Source organism: Eleginops maclovinus, chromosome 2 (assembly GCF_036324505.1).
Source record: "Eleginops maclovinus isolate JMC-PN-2008 ecotype Puerto Natales chromosome 2, JC_Emac_rtc_rv5, whole genome shotgun sequence".
In the NCBI taxonomy this organism is placed as follows: Eukaryota; Metazoa; Chordata; class Actinopteri; order Perciformes; family Eleginopidae; genus Eleginops; species Eleginops maclovinus.
Genome location: NC_086350.1, coordinates 24,555,344 through 24,575,993, shown reverse-complemented (window position 1 = coordinate 24,575,993; position 20,650 = coordinate 24,555,344). Strand labels below are relative to the sequence as shown.

The 20,650-nt window shown below is 39.0% G+C and overlaps 1 protein-coding gene across 1 annotated transcript in view; it reads left to right on the top strand.

Annotated features, from left to right (window-relative positions):
* Positions 1-20,650, top strand: part of mical2b (microtubule associated monooxygenase, calponin and LIM domain containing 2b) — a 65,855-nt gene that overhangs the window by 2,915 nt on the left and 42,290 nt on the right. The window contains 1 exon segment of the mRNA XM_063907343.1: positions 16,288-16,663. Coding sequence (XP_063763413.1) covers positions 16,400-16,663 — 264 coding nt within the window. The 5' untranslated portion in view covers positions 16,288-16,399.

Below are 20,650 nucleotides of genomic sequence, written 5' to 3'. Positions count from 1 at the left end.
ATGTGACTGTCGAAACAGTTTTGCTCTTTCAAATGCCACTAAATGGTTTGCTTTCGATTGGTGGCTTCCAATTATCTTCGTTTTCTTATGCCATTTACTGAAGGGCGCATTTATCAGTGAAGTTGACTGTTTCCTCTCTGTGGCATTGAGAAAGAGAGCACAGCATATGCAGAAAGCGCCATCGAGTTTCATGCTGTAAACCAGCCACCATCCATGCTCCTCAAACCAATCATACCTGAATGCCCTGTTGCACCCACCAATAAATGTAGTTGGGAAAATGAAATGTTTCGAAGGTCTGACGTGGTTTTTCACCAAATTGTACTTTTGGCCATCAGACATCTGACACACAGCCTGTGCTATTTCCTCAATAGATTTGGTTGCATCTATGAAGAAGCCAAGGTCACTGTCAAGTACAGAGCTCGGCTGGGCTACCTCACATTCTGCTGCCTGTCTCACTCTCACATCCTCAGCCACTTCAGGAGCTGCTGCATCTCTCTGCTCTTCCACTGCACTGTTACCTGGCAAGGCTGTTTCATTGCTGCTACTACTAGCTGCTGGTAGCTCACCCTCCACATGCTGACTCACTAAATAAATACAGCAAAAGAAAGACATTTAAGTCAATTTTAGAGTATTTCAAACCAGACATAATAATAATTTTATTCTCTGAATTATTTTATTTTCTATTGTGCACATAGAATTGTGAGGGTTTGGGTAATTTCATCAAGCAGATATATTGCATTTGTCATAAAACGGTTTTAACAAAAAGCACACACAACAAACGTCTGACAACAAACATCTGCACCTGAAACACAAACATCAGGTGCAGGGAAACTACACTGATTGACTCACATACACCCTATCCATGTTTAACCCCCTTTTTTTTTTACACCTCTATACTGTATTTTATTTACTATGGCCTTAGGAGCAACAGGCATGGTGACAGTAAAATACAGCCTAGCTGGAGCAACAGGCATGGTGACAGTAAAATACAGCCTAGCTTGATCATCAGCATTGCAAAGTGAGTTACTGAATGTTATTGTCACTTACATTTCTTAAAAATCAACTAATGGGCATAAAATAATTTGGCTTTAGTGTGGGGGGAACCCCTCATAAAATCCGTTTCACTTTCAGGAAAAGGTGGAGAGGCACCAATAGAGACCGAGGTCGAAACTGCACATAATAAGTTCTGTCATAGACATCTGAAGCCGCGAGCACAAAATGGTAACACTCTGCGTCAAGACAGTAGACTCAGGAGACAGACACTAGTCTAAAACAGACGGGGGGAACTGTCAGCTATGTGGCACTTGCAGAGCACAAGCATAACGAGATGGAGGGGGGGAGACATTGAAGCACCGAAGTCACGTTAACACGCCAAGCAATACACTTTTAACAATCCCGAAAATAGTTACTGTTACGTTCGCTATGTTTCCTACAAAATTGACAGTGGTATTTTCTGTGTTCGGCGAGGGATGGGGCTAGCATATAGCCTAATGGAGCTAGGCAACCACTGACAAGTAGCCTAGGTCAGTGAGTGTTCAGATGCAGCTAGGTCTAGCAGCTAAGTAGTAAAGAAATAGAAGCCCTGCACTCAGCAGCTTACCGATTTTGGTCCTTTTCTGGAATAAGTCACCAATGTTTTGGGACAATGTTGCCGCCGACTTCTTTCGTTTACGTTCCTTGTCTTCTTTTTTACCCATTTTCGCTATTCTTCTGATTCTTCTTTGTTCCTATGTAATAGGCGATTAGGCTAGCTACCAACAGAAATGGGGGCATTACCGCCACCGACTGGATTGGTGTAAAACAGTCTGAACAAAATGTGTAAACAGAAATATTAACCATTTTTCTTACTCGTCACTTCTCTGAGTCTACTTTTCTTTTTTATTAGTCTGGATTTTGATATTGTAAATTTAGATTTGAATCATGTATATTCACCGGAGATGAACAATTCATTCATTGAATAGCCCACATATCTTGAGGGGCGTGTCTGTGTATGGGGGGAGGGGGGGGGGGGGGGTCGAGTGCGGGAGGGGGATCGAACGAACCCTTCGATCCCCCCTGGCTACGGGCCTGGACATTGAGCTCACACTGCCTGGAACATGTTCTGCTTTTCGGCTGTGTGTTTGAAGCTGGAATGAAGAGCTGCTGAGTTATTCCTGCCGGCCTGTAACTTTATATATGGTGAAGGTGCAACAGGTTACGTGTGCAGACAGGCCACAAGCAAAGGTTCAGATCACAATACACAATCATTTTTAGTTGGTGAAGAACATTAGCTTCAAATGACTGCCATCAATGAAATAAATAGGTTCGTTGATATAAAAACAAACGTTAAAACTTCACTGTCAGATGCAAAGAAATTGGTTGGAACAGTTGCAGTTTTGTTCAAAAAATTAAACTATATGCAAGAAGAACTATATGCAGATTTCAACACACGACAGTTCAAAGTGCTATACACTTTGTTGTTTAAAAGCAATAGAAACACATTATTAAATGACAGAAATACAAGAAAAGTAACAGTGCAGATATAAATAGCTATTTGATTTAACTTTTCCGATTGAAATGAAATAGAGTTTATTTTATAATGATATTGTAGGCTTTAAATAAATACAACTATGCAATGATTGTAAAAACATACAACAGGCTCATTGATACAAAAAGTGAAAGCTTTTAGTGAAATGTATTGTTTTTTTCAACATGTAGCAACCATCCCTGATCTGACTTCTTAATTTCATATAAATATTGTGAATACTATAATCATCGTAACATTGTATGGGTAATTAGCAGATATATGTATTTTTATTATATACAAAGTTCTTAGTCTCTGAGAAATGAGAGAAATACAGAAAGTGTCTCTCCTATAGGACAGATAGATAGAAAGGACTACCTACCCTACAAAGGTTTTAGAGGAGTAGGATTGCTAATAACTAGTTGCTTAAGTAAACTTTCCCACTACACAAGCTGCACCTAAAGCAGAAAGAAGGCCTGGCAGGTTTATTTTTAAAGCACCTTTCAACACAAGGCAATTCAAAGTGCTTTACAAAAATGATTGAAATATAATGCAACCTAAACACATGATAAAATTACATTTAAAAACAGTCATTAAAAAGTGAAGAGACAAAACAAGCTAATGTAGAATAATACAGGTGTAAAATACAAGAGCACAAGTTACAGTGCAGTGTAAGATATGAAAAGTTAGAAAGCAGCGGCAAAAAGAAAAGGTCTTCAGCCTTGATTTAAAGTTGTAAGAGTTGCGACGACCTGTAGTTTGTTCAACATATATGGAGCATAAAAATGAAACCCTGCTTCTGCATGTTTAGTTCTCCATGTTTAGATTCAGGTCAGTCGCCTACACCTAGATTTCTGTCTTTTTCTGTTGTCTTGAACATTGCCGACCTAAGCTCAGCTGAGTTTTATTTGCTCCTCCTTGGCTCCAAAAATCTCAGTTGTATCTTTGTTTAAAGTTCTGATACATTCAATCATTTGTTCAATAAACTCAGTGTTATGGAACATAGTCCCGTGGTGAAAGGGTTATGTTCATTTGTGTATCATCTGCAAAACTATGGTAACTTATTTTGTTGTTTTCCATTATCCATTAAGCACGTCAAAAAGGAAATGAAGTTGCGAAAAAGCCTCTTTCATAGTGTGAAGGCACATTTGCCCACTGACTTTGGCTGGAGAATGTTGCATGCAGTGTGCGTTCCCTCTGGAGTTTCATAGTAGAACGTGTGAACTTGTATTGACGCAAGTGTATCCCTCCTCTCATCTTCCAGTGGATTACTGTGCAGCAGGTGGCTTCACAACCTGAGAGATGTGAAATCCAGTCAGGAGAGAAGCCTCCTCTCATTAGAACAGGCAGTCGTGCCGGATGTTTGGATAAACTTTAATTTGCACTTGAGTGATATGATTGATTAATCTTCCTTAGAACTGGATCTGAACTTACTGTGTGCCTGCGCTTCCTATTTTATACAAAACCCTGCCAAGCAGTGCAGAGGTCAAAACATCCGGCAGCTGACAGCTGTTTGCCTTTAGCAGAGAGAATCTGGCATCTACTGTACATGCACTTATGTGTGAGTTTATATGGCTCCATTCATACACATGGCTTATGGATTAAATAACCGTTAACAGGAGCAATTATTGCAAGTAGTTTTATATTTGGTAAATGAGAGAGTTGGCTTAAAGCAGGTCAGCATAGTGGACTTATAGGTTAGAGGCCCAGGACTCGTTGAGTTTATTTACGTTTATCCGGAATTGCAAGGGCTCCCTCCACAAAAAGCTGTTGGATTTTGGAATATTTGCTTAAGTAAGATCTTTGGCAAACAAACATTTTTTTATTTTTTTTTAACCAATCTTTTTATTGCAAACAAGTCATAATCCAGACAATGGCAGGAAGTAAGAACAGTTATAGTCAATACAAAACAGTACAGGTGTATACAAATTATAAAATTAAGACAATGGAGAATAAAAGTGATTAAAAAACAGGCAGTGCATCATTTCAAAGGACCTCCTTGAAAATAAAATGAGAAAGATGTTATGCTCGATCATCACTTCAGGGTCTGTAGAGAGTTCTTGTTTACAGTTTATTTATTTTATTTTTTTTGTATCCCACAGAATAAGTACCTGACCTTTATTTGTTCCCTAAAGTTTACACAATAAATGCTTTGTGATTGAACCTTTGGAAATGTAGGGAGTGGTGATGTTCCAAGTGCTAATGGGTACGCTAAATCTTAAGGCTAAGACTGCAATGTTTCTTAGCATTGGACATTTGGTTTTGTAAGTGTTCGTTTGGCTCTTCATACAGTAACGGCTGTCTGTAATTCCCTTGCCCCCTAGTTGGTGTTTGATTGGTGACACAGTTTGTTACCCAATTTATTTCTGGCCTTGATAGAAACTTGTAGAATATTTTTTCCAGGTATGATTTGGTCTTTACTTTCTATTGTATAAACAACCCTTAAGGTGGAACTCTTTGACCCTTACTTCTTTGCTAATTGTATTTCTCAGTACCATGATGCCTCTGGGGGAAAAAAACAAGCCGAAGCACAAGCTGTCACTTCATGGAATGAGTGGTTGAGTTATATGGGGGTGTCATTGCTTACACACCCACAGGGAAGAAGCCGCAGTACAAAAATACACCAGGGAGCCGAGTGTCAGCGTCACTGGCTGCCCAGTGTGCTGCTGTCAGAAGAGAGGTTAAGCTCCACCACGTCAGAGCATTTTCCAAATGTTTGGTTGAGAACCAAAATGTAGTTGTAGGAAGATTTAAATGGATCCCATATGAAAAATAACATAAAGTCTGGTCTTCAACAGATTGTTTGGGAATACAGAACTCCTAAATGATGTAAAGACATTCATACATTATTTATCCCAAGGGAAATTGGATTAAGCTGTGACGGTTATTCCATTTTAATGAAATAAATAAAAGATAAATAAAACATGTAATACAAAGATTTATATAAAGATTACAAGTAAAGGTAAGAATGCGCAATAAGAAAAAGATACAAAATATATCAAATAAATATAATAAGTCAAATGTCCAATAGAAGACAACATAAAACAAATAGACTGTGTGGTTAGACTTGCATGAAAACTACTTTTGAAACCAACATTTCATCAGATTACTTTGTGTAATAGATATTCCACCTTAAACCCAACTGTTCTAAAACCACAGATGAAGAATTAGTCGTCAATGTTACACAGTTTCGACTAGTGGTTAAATAAAGTCGACTAATGGAACATACATTTGAAACCTGATTCCCCAAGTTACCCAATTAAATCCTACGGTTAGCGGTGCCAGTAATTAACACTGTGTGGATTTAATCCAACAAACAAATCTGTGTCGAAATCAGCAGGAGGTAAGCTAGTTACCGTTAGCTCTTAGCAGGTTTGAGCCAGTTTTTACCCTGGCTCAAGCCTAGCTATAAGCTTATTTAAATCTATAAACTGACATACATCTCTTCATTTGCCCTGATGTACAGCTCTGGAAATAAATCAAAGACCACTGCAACATTTTGAAAAGTATACAGTATGTGGTTTTACTTTTTATAGGTGGGGAACAGGTTGTGTAAAATTAACATCTAAGCTTTATTATTTAAACATTTGTCCCAAATTTCAACTAAAAATATTGTCTTTTAGATATAGATTCATAAAATTGAAGGAGTTCATATTAATTATTAAACAACAAAACCTTCATGTTTTAATTTAGGAAGAGTTCAGACATCAATAGTTGGTTCAATATCCATAATTTACAACGATAGCTTTTATGTGTCTTGGCATCCTCTTCACCAGTCTGTCACATTGCTGTTGGGTGACTACGCTTCTCCTGGGGCAAAATAAATTCTAGAGGCTTAGTTTTGTTTGATGACTTCTGGCTTTGATGGCTTGAATAAAGCAAAAGGGTAAATAGTGGCTAGCCATTGTTGACATGTCAAAGAAATTAGGTTGTTGCAGCTATCCATGTTTCAGCTTCTTTTTAGTACCACTTGTGTTGTGTCAATCAAAAACAATTCTGTCATTAAAAAGAAGTTGTGATGCTACTGATGTCAGCTATGCTAATTTCGGCCTTGCTAATAAACCTTTCCTTCTACCATCTCATTGGTTTTTACCACATGTTAAAACACTCCCCCATGATTTGGTGCAACCTTTCAGGTTAGAGTCAAGATGATACTTTTTCTACCATCTTATTGGTGTGTACCACATGTTTAGACCCTCCCCATGCTTTCGTAGAACCTTCCCTTTAACAAAAGTCAAAGAGATGATCCTATTGTACAGTGTAATTGGTGTTTACCACGATTAGACACTCCCTTATGCTTTGGTACAACCTTTGTAGCAATGGTAAGCATCCAAACTATGCCCTTAGTAAGACATTGACTAATAAAACAGACCAAGCGTGATAGAGTCAATTATTAAAAGGATTATTTATAACCAGCAGGCTACAGGCCTGTTGAATGCGCTAGTTACTGCTGTTAAAACTGCATCAGTTTTCTTGGACAATTAATCATTTTACAACCCATGGTATGTAAACAGTATTTTTATATTTGTATTCTGAGCCCAGTTAGTCTTGTTTCATATTGGTATTTTTATTTGGTTAAATGTGAAACAAAATCTGTCAAGAACCTGTGGACAAAAGGAAATAGTCTTGTTCCTTAATTGTGTTGGACTGAATCTTCTACTTGATTTTTTTTGTGGGGGATTTTTCACTGTCTTGGTTTACGTTTGCTGAATTTGCTTGTAATAGAAAGTAGGAATATCAAACACAAAATTGTCTGTTGCCCCATAATCTATACTAACTTCAGAAACCCACCATGAGCTCTTTTGTACCTTTGGACAATTTAGAGATACACAATTTTGACCCAACAGCAAGCATAGTCTTGGTTTATCTCTGACAGATGTTTTTGCAACGAGTCACGAGAGAGAATCTATTGTTAACAAAAGAACATGTTATTTGTCATGCAATTAATGGTCCTTTGTGTTTTTGTTCAGATTAAACAAACAAGATACACCTGGTTACAGTAAGCTAGCTAATCAACACACTATGTAAATGTTAATCTACTCCTTTTCTTTGTATAACCGTAGTTTAGCAGGCATGAGATGCCATGAATTACCTTTTCATCTGTGTATATCCAAAGTGATTTTCATGCCGTTTGAATTTGGTTTGTTTATTTTAGTTCATGATGAACATCTGATGAACCAGACAAGAGATGCAAATCTTTCTTCCCTTTTTTCCTCCTTCATTCTTCTTATAATCAGATTTTTGACTCAAAAGGACAAACACTGTCCGTCAGACTTTCATGCTGTCTTCACCCCTTTGTACCTTGGCAAAGATCAGACATTTACAATGATAACTATCATGCAGTAAGACAGTGAAAGCTATTTTGTGTTGGTCTGGTTCAGGGACCTTAGAACTCATGAAAGTTATAAAACTCAGCTGGCCCCTTTAGACTGCAGGCCTTATCAGACTTCTAGTATGATAGTGTAGTGTGGCTGATGAACTGGCACATGGCAGACATTTCTCAGCTGTTGTCCTGTATGGTTATGACCCTGAAATATAACATATGTCTGACCCATAATTCAACCTTCACCTTTTATTATAGAGAGCCTAAGTCCTGCCCTTCTACTTCCGACATGAGGCACCTTATTTCGGAAAAAATATGTATGGTAGGCACTAGGCAATGGCGAGAGAGAAATTATTTGTTGATCCCGTTTGAATTGTGCCATGAATTACACATATGATGTTTGTCATTCGAAAGGTTATTTTGCAAGTCAAGAAAACAAAAGTTTGTCGTAAAACTGTGAAATAACACTTATTTTTGTGTGAAACCGCTCAATGAACTACATCTCTGGTCTCACAATACACGTCACCAACACCAAAGCGAAAGAACGAGCAAGACCCATTGCTGGTATGCCTACAACTTAGTACAAAGCACACAGGCATCTTGTTAAAGTTATCTTCATATCTCTTATATTTAGTGGAGGAAAACAGTTATGACATCAGTTATGACATCACTTACACAACTCTTATTTTCATAGTCTTATATTTCAACAGTTTTACAACAAACTGTGACTTTCTTGACTTGGAAAGGACTTTTTAAGATTGACAAACATCATATGTGTAATTCATGGCACAATTCAAACAGGATCAAAAATGATACTCTCTCTCGCCATTGACTACAATACATATCTTTTCTGAATTAAGGTCCCATGGTGGTCCACCTTAGGATCTCTATAGTAGAAAACATGGCAAAAAAATGTATTCGTACTTTAGGGTAAAACAGATCAGTGGATATGTGCCAAGAAATACATTGCATTGACAAAGCAGTTGAATAGAAGACAACTAGCTATCAAACATGGTATGAAAACAATTCAAATTATTTTGATGAGAATATTTGGGTAAAAACATAACTTTTTTGTAAACAACTGAAAAGAATCAGAGCGCTGTCGCTTCACTTTTGTTCTTTTTAATACAGGAATGAGTTCTGAAGCCGGCAATGAGTCAGCATTTTAGATCTTCCAGGCTCCCTCGTCTCGAAGGCAATGGTTTTTCTTAAGAAACAGATTTTAGTCCCGAACCAAGGTTTGTGGTTAACATAAACTAAAAAATGGCGATTGCTAACAAGTCTCTAAATGAGACTACTAAACACCTTCTCATAGTTGCACAATTTATAATATCCTGACATTAATAGAGCGATGTCTACACAATTTCTGTCTCCAACCGGCTTTCTGTATTTGTCCTCTCCCCTTGGCATTCAGTCTGGGCAGGAACTTGTTGACTCAGCTTTGATCCCCCTTTCAGACATTCTTCACACACACACACACACTGACACACACACACACACACACACACACACACACACACACACACACACACACACACACACACACACACACACACACACACACACACACACACACACACACACACACACACTTAACACTACTAAAGTTCTGTCCTGTTGTAATTGAACAATCAAACTCAAATATTGTGACCCACAGGGGGCCAATTTAGATTATTGTTTGTGTTTTATGTTTTTTTATGACTGTAATTAAAAACACTTTGTTTATCTCTGAGGGAGAACCCAACTGCTATCTGCTATCAAGCTATCTACAGTGATCTGTTTCCTCCAGTTTCATATTACCGACCCAAGACATGAAACAAAGGAAAATAGGTTGAGGCTAAAGTAATAAAAAACGAAAGAAAAGCAGCGAAAACTTAACTAAATACAAACTTGGTGGCACAAGCAACACATGCAGCAGAGTGGTCATGGAACTGATAAGGTGTAGCTAGACAAGGGCGAATGCAAGAGACCTCAGGTGGGCGGCCCGGGGGAAGGGCCGACAGGTGAGGCCTCTCTGGAGTGCCGACAACGCAATGGTTGGAAGCCGCTCTGGAGGCAGGGCAGGAGGGGAACCAGATGGGAAGGGCTCCCCTGAAGGATGGGAGATGGGGAAACAAAATATGTGGAACCAAACTCCAGGCCTAACATATGTGCAGGGCCTAGCAAGAGTCCGGCTTCAATGCAGGGCCCCCTCTGGAGGAAGAGAGATGTGGCTGGACCTTTCTGGATACTGAAGGCAGCAATACCAATACAGGACCCTGCAGTATGAAATCAGGACTGTGTGAAAAATGGCAAGACTAAGTCAGGACTGCCTGAGCTTGGTAGATGTCTGGACTGCCTCAACTCAGCAGGACGAAGTCAGAAGGAAGGAATTAGTTCTGCAGCTGCTATACAAAGGGAACTGGGTACCGCCACAGTTCGGCAGGCAAAAACAAGGGTCTTACGCAGCTGAGCAAGTGGATTTGGAGTCTGCCTCAGCATAACGGGAGAAGGATGGGACATCAGCTGCTCAGCAGGAGGAACTGCTTCTTTTCTTTAAAGTTTTTGTCATTTTTAACTGGAAAGGTGTCGGTTTGCCTTGGGGGTACTGCAGAGGTGCACTTGAGATAGACAATGGACACAAACATTTCCATTTGGATAAGTTAGTGCTGTCAATGTGTCCGGAAAGATTTTAGTGTGAGTGTTTACTGTCAAATATCATGTGTTTATTATTGAGCTTGGAAACAAAAGCTTTTATAAACAATGCCATCATCCAGGCATGTAGATCACTTATGAGGATTTTGCAGGCCGGTGGGAAATTCACGCCTTCATTATCACGGAGCACTTTCATCACGGCGATGGTATTCCGATGCACTCATGTCAAATCAATGAGAGGGGTTGCTGCTGACTCATCTATTCAGCCTATTTTTAATACACTTCCAAATGTGCCTATGGGGCATTTTTATACATATACATTATACATATGCACTCATAGATTTTGATTCATATCACATCATAGAGAATTTTATGACATATCACAATTGCTGGTGACTCACACTACTCACACTGGTTGTATTAAAATGTTCTTGTGTCACTTTCTGGCAGTATATTCATTATAGAGTATGTCATTATTGGGGTTACCCATAACGAGTGGAAATTGGGCTCCATCAGTATGTGCTCTGCTTTATTTTATGATAGTTGCTTCTGGATGAACATGAAAAAAAGATTCCATCAATGCTTCTAATAGAAAGGTGACCTTGCCATATCCTGCCACATGTACATGGCTTTAAAGTGTTGTAAGGTTATTCTTTAATAACCAAAGTGTTTTAGGAATGACCAACAAGTGATGTTAACACTCGATTTGGGATCTCTGTATTGACACATTAGTCAAAGTATAAGAAAGTGAGGAAGAAAATAGTTTGAAGATATGATCTGCCCATTTTGCAGCTCTTTGGCAAGCATTCACATAAAGCCAAAAGATCGCTTTAGTGTTCTAGTTGTTTGTTGTTATGGCAGGGTAACCGTGCAGACTGTTGCTTTCCTGTTTTATGGTGAATTGATGGAATGGACTATGGTTCATTCAAAGGACGGATTCTATGAGTCATTTGAGATCATTGTGATTGTAGTACCCGCTGTTGTATAGTTTGCACTGGTTTCTGGGAAGTGTTACTGATAAAACCATTTCCAGATTTGTGCAAATGGGCTGTGTAGTAGAATAAGGCACATATGCTCTTTGTAGCATAGTGACACATTTTTCTTTCTCTACTGGCCACCTGTACGCTCCACGTCCTTGATCCACAGGCGCTCTGGTAACCTGATTCCATATTGTGAAGTGTTGCATAACCCTTAATTCCTTCCCGACGCTTGGCATTGGATATTGTACTTTGTGCTCTCCGTAATATACAGGATTCAGGCCTTTGAGGTCCTTTGGCTTTTTCTCTTTGGCCACATAAAGCTCATTTTTGTGACTGAACAAGCTCTACATGTTTTCAGAATATATCTTTAGAGATCATGGCAATATTCGTCATTGAATAAACGATGCAAAAAATGCTGAAAATATAAAGAGATAAGCTGCTTACATTAACTTAACTTCCAAGATAGATTTCATAATTGATATTCCTAATGCTATAGAATGCTTGTACAATAATGTGTGTCCAATAATACCATGCAATTAAGCACATGACCCTTAAATTTCATCAGGGGCTTGGTTGTACACATGTATTGTACGATTTAAAATAAGCATATTAAAAGAGTTGGGTGCCATCTAAAACAAAGAGCCCACAAAGAGCTTATAAAAAAGTTGAATACCAAAGAAAGAACAGCAAGCTAGTGCTTTTGATATTATCGGGAAAAAAACGCAATTGCTTTATTTAACAAAGAGTGATGAGGAGTTCCATATGAAGCCTTTGGAGGTAGCTTAGCATAAATCCTTAAAGCAGGAGGATTTAACAAACAAGGTACAATCTGTTGATTAATCAGCTTTAGTGTTGTTAGTCTGTGATTCTTTTTTTTTAACTACCAGCCTTACAGTTTTTTCTGCTTTCAGCCTTCAAGTTAAATACTACATAAACGTTCCTTCCTATTGTGTTTGTTTGTTTTATGTATTTTTATTTATCTTCCAGCCACCAGTTGCTTCTGATTTCTGTATCAATGGTTTTGCCTGTGCCTTGATAAATACACCTGACCTTAACATGTAACAAGTCAGTTTACTTTACGTACATAAAAGAATATTGTTTACGTTTGAAAGGCTCTTGGATTGCTTCCCTTATGGACACTTGAAACCTATCGAAATGGCTGACTCCACAACAAGTCGTCTATTAAGTGTTCAGAAATACACAAACATTATATGATGTGAATAGGCATGCATGAGTGTCACAAATGGGCCTCTATGTATAGTGCACCCTCAGGTCACGTATTGTATCAGTACAGGCTTTGAAGCACTACTTATCAGGCTGTGAATGCTAAGGGTTCACACAGTTACTAAAGAAAGTAGTTAGACTGTCCTCAATTTTGTCTTAAAAAGAGATGTTCATTACTGAATTACAGACTGGGCCTTTAAAAAGTTTGGGTTGTTGTGGAAATTGTTTGGTTTGATATGGAGATGATTCCAGTCGAAGCAGAAAGGTCCCATAAGGAGAATCTTTTACAACAAGCATGATTGCGGCACAATAATTGTTTGATTTTTATTATCTTGTTTATATTTAATTGTTGGAAGCCAAACTTGAAACAGAAAATAAAGCTGATTAATCACCTAGCTATTTAAAAGAGAATTCAATCAAATGATTCCAGAGATAAAAAAGTAACGGCCAATTATAGGTGCATTTATGTAGTTGCTCTTGGTGTTGTTAGGATAGGAAAACCCCCTTGGATTGGAATAGAAACACTTCGATGTCTTTTGGTGATTTCAAACTTGGCTGGAAACATGCCTAGAGATGCAATCCTCCAAACGTCCCACACACACACACACACACCCACACCCAAAAACACTATCATTTGGAGACAAATTCCAAGGTAACCACTTCCTGTGCAGAATGTCCCAGAATGCACACATTACAGCTTCCAAATATTGTGGATATATGTTTTCCACCGCTGTGTGTATAAGTGCACACATACTGCAGTTTTATTTTCGACCTGACGGGTCAGAGGGAGTTGCAGTACATCATCTCTGGTCCTCGGGGCAATAGTAGGGCGGTTGTTCTCTCTGGGCAGGATGTTATTTCCAAACAAATTCCATGAACTTCCTTGTTTCATGCTCATTTTGAGTTATGCTTTCCTATGTCTTAGATACATGGATAGATAATCTAGAAGAGGTTTGCAGTGGCTAATCTGCTGAGGCAATCCTGAGTGAATGGCTACTTTACTAGCAAAACGTGTGTGTTAACTGAAACTGATACAATCAGTTTATGTTGCAGTTAGGTCCATTTCTATAAACCTGGCCTTTTTGGCTCAGAAGAAAGATTGTCTTCCTTGAATTGAAAGGTCATGGGTTCAATCCCCAGCCCCAGCAGTCATCAACATTCATGACTGTCATCTACAGAGATGAGTGTCATCTACGGAGATGAGTGTCATTAACAGTGATGAGTGCTTCTGTTGGCCAACGGTGTGTGGCATGGGGCTCCTTGCGTGGGAGCCTCTGAATGAATGGGAGTAAATGTGGGAATGCTGACTTCGATATGTAATAGTGCTTTGACGCGACGCAAGGACCGGGAAAGCACTATTTAAATGCAGACTATTTAACATTTGAAGTTTTAATTATCATTTATTATTTTTAGTCCGAGAGATGTCGTTTTGCAACAATATTTACGACAAGTTACAACCTATGTATAGCTGCCATGAGCTACAACAACCCAACACACTGACATTAGGAGAGCCACACTACACTTTAAAAAACAATGTGATAAAATCATAAATGTGCCAAAACAAATGCAGATAAGAGAAACATCTTCACCAACTTAACAACAAATGTGCAGCATTTTAAAAAACATTTGCCACCTTGACAAAACATGCATAAACTAAATGCTGCAAATACAACACGCTGCAAGAAGCTCAAAACACAACGGAAACTCGGACAGTAAGTGACGCACACAGCTGGGACTGGAGCGCTGGTTGATGTTCAGGGATTATAAAGTTGGTCAACTTTCACTGTTGGCAGAGTTAGTCTGTTTCATATGTAAAAAGTGATTGTCAGTATATTTAAAATGACTAGGTTAGCTACGTTAGCTAGTTAGCTTACAGTAGATTGTTAATTGGTTACACTGTCAAAATAATCCACTAAAATGAACCTTTTAGGAAACTCTGTGACAGTTGGCTAATCCCGGAACGTCAACAAGGTCCCAGCTGTGTGCTTCCCTTTTTAGTGTCCCCATTTCAGTTGTGTTTTGAGCTTCTTGCAGCGTTTTTTATTTGCAGCTTTTTGTTTTTGCAGATGGGGTTCACTTCATCACAGAGTAGTAGGGTGTAGGAGTTGGCTTGGAATTTGGCCTTAGTGTTATGGGTCACTGTGCTTTAGAGATATGGATAGTCAGTGGTGGAAAGTAACTAAGTACATGTACTCAAGTATTCTATTTGATTTTGACAAATTTGTACTTTTCTCGAATACTTCTATTCATGGCAACTTTATACTTCTATTCTGCTACATTTCAGAAGCAAATATTGTACTTTCTACTCTACTACATTTGATATAGCGGTATTATGCAGTACTGTACAACTCTTATGTGTATAAAAACTGAATAATATAATAATCATAACAACATAATACTGTGAAGAGTCTGCATAACAAGTGCTTTTACTTTTGATTGTTGAAGTATATTCAGCTGATAATATGTCTGTACTTTATGTTATTCTGAAATTGGCCATTGTGCTGAATGAGTCATTTTTGTACTTTAAATATATTTTGAGGTTTGAATTCAGGACTTTTACTTGTAGTGGAGTATTTTAGGACCATAGTTTTTGTACTTTTACTTAACTAAAGGACCTGAATACTTCTTCCACATCCGTTGGCAAAACTCAATTACCTAAACAGACATGATCAGCTTATTGCTCCTATTAGTTCCATTTTTAATTCAGAACAAGGGATAAGTAAACTTGATCTAGGCAGGGCATTAAATACCATGAAAGGTCTAAGGGTTAATTACAATTTGGGTCTGTGAGGGAGTTAATGTGCATGTCTGCAGGGGGCAATTGTAATTGAGAGGCTACTGCTTGCTGCCAAACTTAAGGTAGCAGATATCTGAGACCCCCTTTGAGACACTCAAGGACTTAAAGGGAGTAATTTGAAATGTGAGTTTCTTGGGACATGCGTCCGTGCATTTGGGCTGGTGTACGTGCAGACCCCTATCTGTGTTTGTGTGAGAAACCGTATCTCTAACCACCCTCATTCCTTCCGTTCCATGGCTGTAATAGTGAGAATAATGCTGTGAGGCTTCCAGCAATCTGTATCTGTTACTTAGCTTTGACAGAGATGTTATTCAAGAAGCGCTTGGGATCAGCTTCAAATAGCTTGAGTCACTGTTGTGTGGAGAGTTTTGGAAAGAGAATCAATTCATTGGTTACGCTCAAGTACGGTTAAGCCTTATATTCAGACCGGAAAAGACTTAATTTCCCTAGGAAACGTGCTCATTGGACTAACATTTATCAGATGGATAGAACTGAACTCCAAATCAATGGTAATGGTTCTCTGTTTTTGCTAGTATTCACAACTTAAAATGACTTTTTTCAGTTATAAGGATACAGCCTTCTTTGGCTTCAACATTTGAAGTGGTTGGTAAAGTTGGCAGGAAAGAGTGTGTCTTTAAATCTCATTGGAAGATGTACAGAAAGTAAAGGTATTTCCGCTCTGAACTTCAAAACCCTCATTAGAGCATCAGAGCTCTGCAGGGTTGTTGTTGGCTAGAAAAAAAGTCCTTCAGGGATGTTTGCTCAAAGAAGTGTGTATTTCCAGTTCTTTGTGTATCAACATGTTTGTTATTTCTTTTTCTTTCAGATCTGGCTAAGCACGGTGGCACATACATCGTCATTAGAGTCCAGGACTGACAGTGGGGAAGGAGTGAACAGAGAAACAAAGCAAGAAGTGAGAGATTTGAACATCGGATCCGATGGGTGAGACGGAGGATGAGCGAACAGCGCAGGCCAGCATGCTCTTTGAGAACTTTGTGCAGGCATCCACCTGTAAGGGGACCCTGCAGGCCTTCAGCATCCTCTGCAGGCAGATGGATCTGGATCCTCTGGACTATAGCACCTTCTACAGCTCACTGAAAGCTGCCGTCAGTACCTGGAAGGTCAAGGCCCTGTGGACCAAACTGGACAAAAGGGCTCAGCACAAGGTCTACAACCAGAACAAAGCCTGCCAGGACACCAGGGTAAGAGTTTGAGGCAACTAACAAACACAGGAAACTAGTTTAGTTCAGTATCTTTCAAGACTAGCAGATGATTGTAGTCCTGTCCATGTGCTACCACAAATATTTAACCTTCGATGACACATAACTGCATGAATGACAATACAGACAGTCTGTAGAGGTAGAAAGCAATGTTGTGACCTTTTGGCAGTGTTGTAGTCAAGTCACTATGCCTGGAGTCCAAGTCCAGGTTCAAGTCTCCAATGTTCATGTCCGAGTCATTAAAAAAATGTCCAAGTCGAGTTCGAGTCGAGTCCACTACTACGCTATGAACTTTCATATGCATTTTACCGTTTAACGCACTCTAGTACTCATAACTACACTCCTGTCATCTTAACAATAACACTCACAAAAATGCAACTCTAATGTGCTTTATTTGCACATACATAACATTTGATCATGAATAGCTTATTTACAAAAAGGCTGGCAGCACCAATGTTAAGCAAAGATGTTGTTAAACTTGAAAAACATAACACTCACAGAAATACAAAACTCTAATGTGCTTTATTTAATATGCTTTTAACACAAATACAGCAGGAAAACAAGTACTGAACACGTCAGTCTAACATGCAACTAGTCTATCCATGTAAGAGAGAGAGACAGCAGGTGACAGAGAGAGAGAGAATGTGTAAGAGAGAGAGAGAGACAGTAAGTGTAAGAGAGAGACAGTTAGTGTAAGAGAGAGAGACAGTTAGTGTAAGAGAGAGAGAGACAGGAAGTGTAAGAGAGAGAGAGAGAGAGACAGCTAGTGTAAGAGAGAGAGACAGCAGGTGACAGAGAGAGACAGTGTGTAAGAGAGAGAGACAGCAGGTTGAAATTCGAGGTAGTCCCCGCTGTCTCCTCAATCGTTTTCGAACAGAGGGAACATTTTGCGTTAGACGTCGAATAAGAGAGCTTGACACACACATCATTCACAAAGATGTATGCGTCAAGCTCTATTATTGGCCCCCTAGCTCCGGCTGTGAATCACGTAGGATCTCGCGGGAAAATGCACGGAAAAGAAGAGTGTCTACCGACTCCGGCAACATTTCTACGCCGTATTATGGCATAAATCTTAATAGAAACATATCGAAAACGTTGCGAAAATGAGCCGGCGCGTTCGTCGACTTCAGGGTTTTAATGACAAAGTCGAGTCCTTTCGAGTCATCGCGAGTCCAAGTCCGAGTTCAAGTCATTAGTGCTCAAGTCCAAGTCAAGTCACGAGTCTCTAAATTTAGCTCACAAGTTGGACTCAAGTACTACAACACTGCCTTTTGGCATTATTGGAGTTTTTGAATCCTCTCTACTTTTATATGGCTTGGTTCCCCCCACTTCTAGTCAAATAAAATAAAGGAAATGCCTCTTATATGACCACCAGTGTGATGCAAGTTGATAAGCTATACCACTGTGCTAGTTGCTCAGATCATACCCATCTTTCAACTCATTTGCCAAATCGGCCAAGGGTTAAATGACCAATGACCAATGATCTTCAGGCCTCAGCCTTTTCTTTTAATCTAAGAAAACATCTATAGAATTGTTTGACTGCCAAACAGACAAACAAATAGGTAATACAATAACCCTAGATCTTGTATAACACCAGCACAATTGAGCCATGGGCATTAAACTTCAGGGCTATGAACCATTCCCTACAAACCTGGTACCCTGTCCGTCTTTGTGTCCACCTGTCTGTCAGTGGGAAGATTTTTGATACTGTGATTGCGTCACAACTGTGCAAGAGGCAGCCAAAAAACTCAACAGGTGTAGTTAAAGATGGGTGTGTTCCAAACAAGGGGCCACAATAAGGGTAATCGATAGAATAGTCCGAGCCTTTTTTTCCAGCTTTGCATCAAAATGCTCCCACCCACATTGTTTTTCACAAGTTGCACCCTTGGCGTGACTACACAAGAAAGTTGCAATGATTTGGTGCATATTCAGGAAATAAGTGCTTAAAGAATCATGGTGACACACTGAAGTGACTACTCTCTATTAGCTGGGAGCTAACTGCTTACATGCTAGTCAGTCATAATAGCTTTCTCTGTACTGGGCTGTGAAAATGACCCACTGAAAAAATAGTCCAGTGATATCTGAAAACTACAAACAGGAAAGTATAAGTGAAACTGAGCTGCAAGCCAAACAGATTGTCTTACTATCTACCCAAAACAGAGACGTTTCTCTCATGTCAACAGCATAGATAAATATCTGTTTAGTTATACGCAAGACACCATTTTGGTTTGGAGAAGAAGACCTTCAGTTAGGCCAAAGAGGAAAAGCATGTGTTTAGAACTTTGATAGTAAACCTTGCTCATGGGAAAACAGCCATGTTTTTTGAATTGTGAAAACAGAGACAGGTCGGACAGTCTGTGTAGCATCTTTTAGTATTTTCAGTATAAAGAAAAAATAATAAAGTGTTGTTTACAAAGGTCCCAACCATCCATTCACAAATGTATGTTTTCTAACATCGTTTATGTACCAAATGATAACCTTTGTAATTGTGGATTATCAGACAAATAGATTATGTGTGTAGAGGTTTTATGCAACAAATTGGCCCCAGGAGAGGATGATTTAACAAATTGTGTGCATAAAACTTGAGTAAATCAGAAGTAAGTTGAACTAATAATTGCTTTGTATCTTTGTAAAGTGGTCACCAGATGTTAGTTAAATGGAAGTATGTGATATTTCGCAGAGGCCTAAAGACAGGACTTATGTTCAGATACTTGTTTTATTTCATATAGATCTTATATTTTGTATTTTATGTGGTGACTTTTCTTGTTATCAGACCATGTATGTCTAAATAGCATGTTTAGCGGTTGGAATGCCTTCATATCAGAAGGAAAGATAAGGCATCCGGAGGGGAAAGAGGCCAGGGACCCGCTGAGGGGAGATTAACAGACATGGGCTGGGCTGAGGGTTGGCCAAAAATAACAGCTCAGTATATGAGGCAGAAACTGCTATTTGGAGAGAGATGGTGACCCTGTAGCTGGGCCCAGTTCTGTTTCTTATTCAGATTCAGATTTGAAAGTCCAATTTCTGTAGCTCTTTGGTCAACCTCTAATTCCTGACGGACATATCTGGTTTAATCTTCTAAGTGTTCCATCAGCTTCAACAGATCCCTTAGTGTGTCTGTCTGCTATTCGGTGCAGAGAAGTTGGATTTTTTTTGTTGCTTTTTTTCTTCTCCAAAAACAGTGGAAAAACAAAGCTTTGAGCTCTCTAAAGGAAGAGGGTAGCTGCAGATTAAGCTGATAATTAGTGACTCACTCCTTGAAAAGCTAACACAGGGCGCAGTCTGCCAAGTACGTAGTGTACAGTTGTGTACAGTTTCAGAGCTCTTACAGTAATACCAGCTGTTTGCTGCTGCCAGAAACCAAGTCCATGAGAGTGGTGAGAGGGACCTATATCATTGTAGTTATGGTCTGTACACCTGGGGAAACTGTGAGCTTGTCTTTGAGTTAGTCACAGCAGAAACACCTTTCACACTACACACGATTGGATCCATTGTTAATGGGTGGCCCAAAACATAATGTTAACCCTTTAGAGTCTTGGGTCTAATTTGGCCATTTTCAAGCTGTTTTTTTTGTCTTACTAAATCCTATTAAGAAATGTTTAGCATGTCAATGTTTGGTATCTTTTTTTTTTAGGACAACCTCAACTATATAACCTGATAGTTATTTTTTTGACATACTGTATGAATATTTTGGACCCAAAATCACTCAAAAAACGTAAAAACGGATTTTCAAAATGATATTATTTTTTATATGGGTAACACAAACATGCACAACTAAACATTTTAAGCTAAATATATACAGGGGATGTCACTATGATAATGTAAAAGTTTGAATGAGGTATCATGAACCTATATACACATTTTATGAACAAATAGCATGGGTACATTAAATTACTTTATTTTCTGAATAATAAATAAATAGCCCCCTCAGTCATTTTATGCTGGTGCCAGGCCTGGCGCAGAGACACT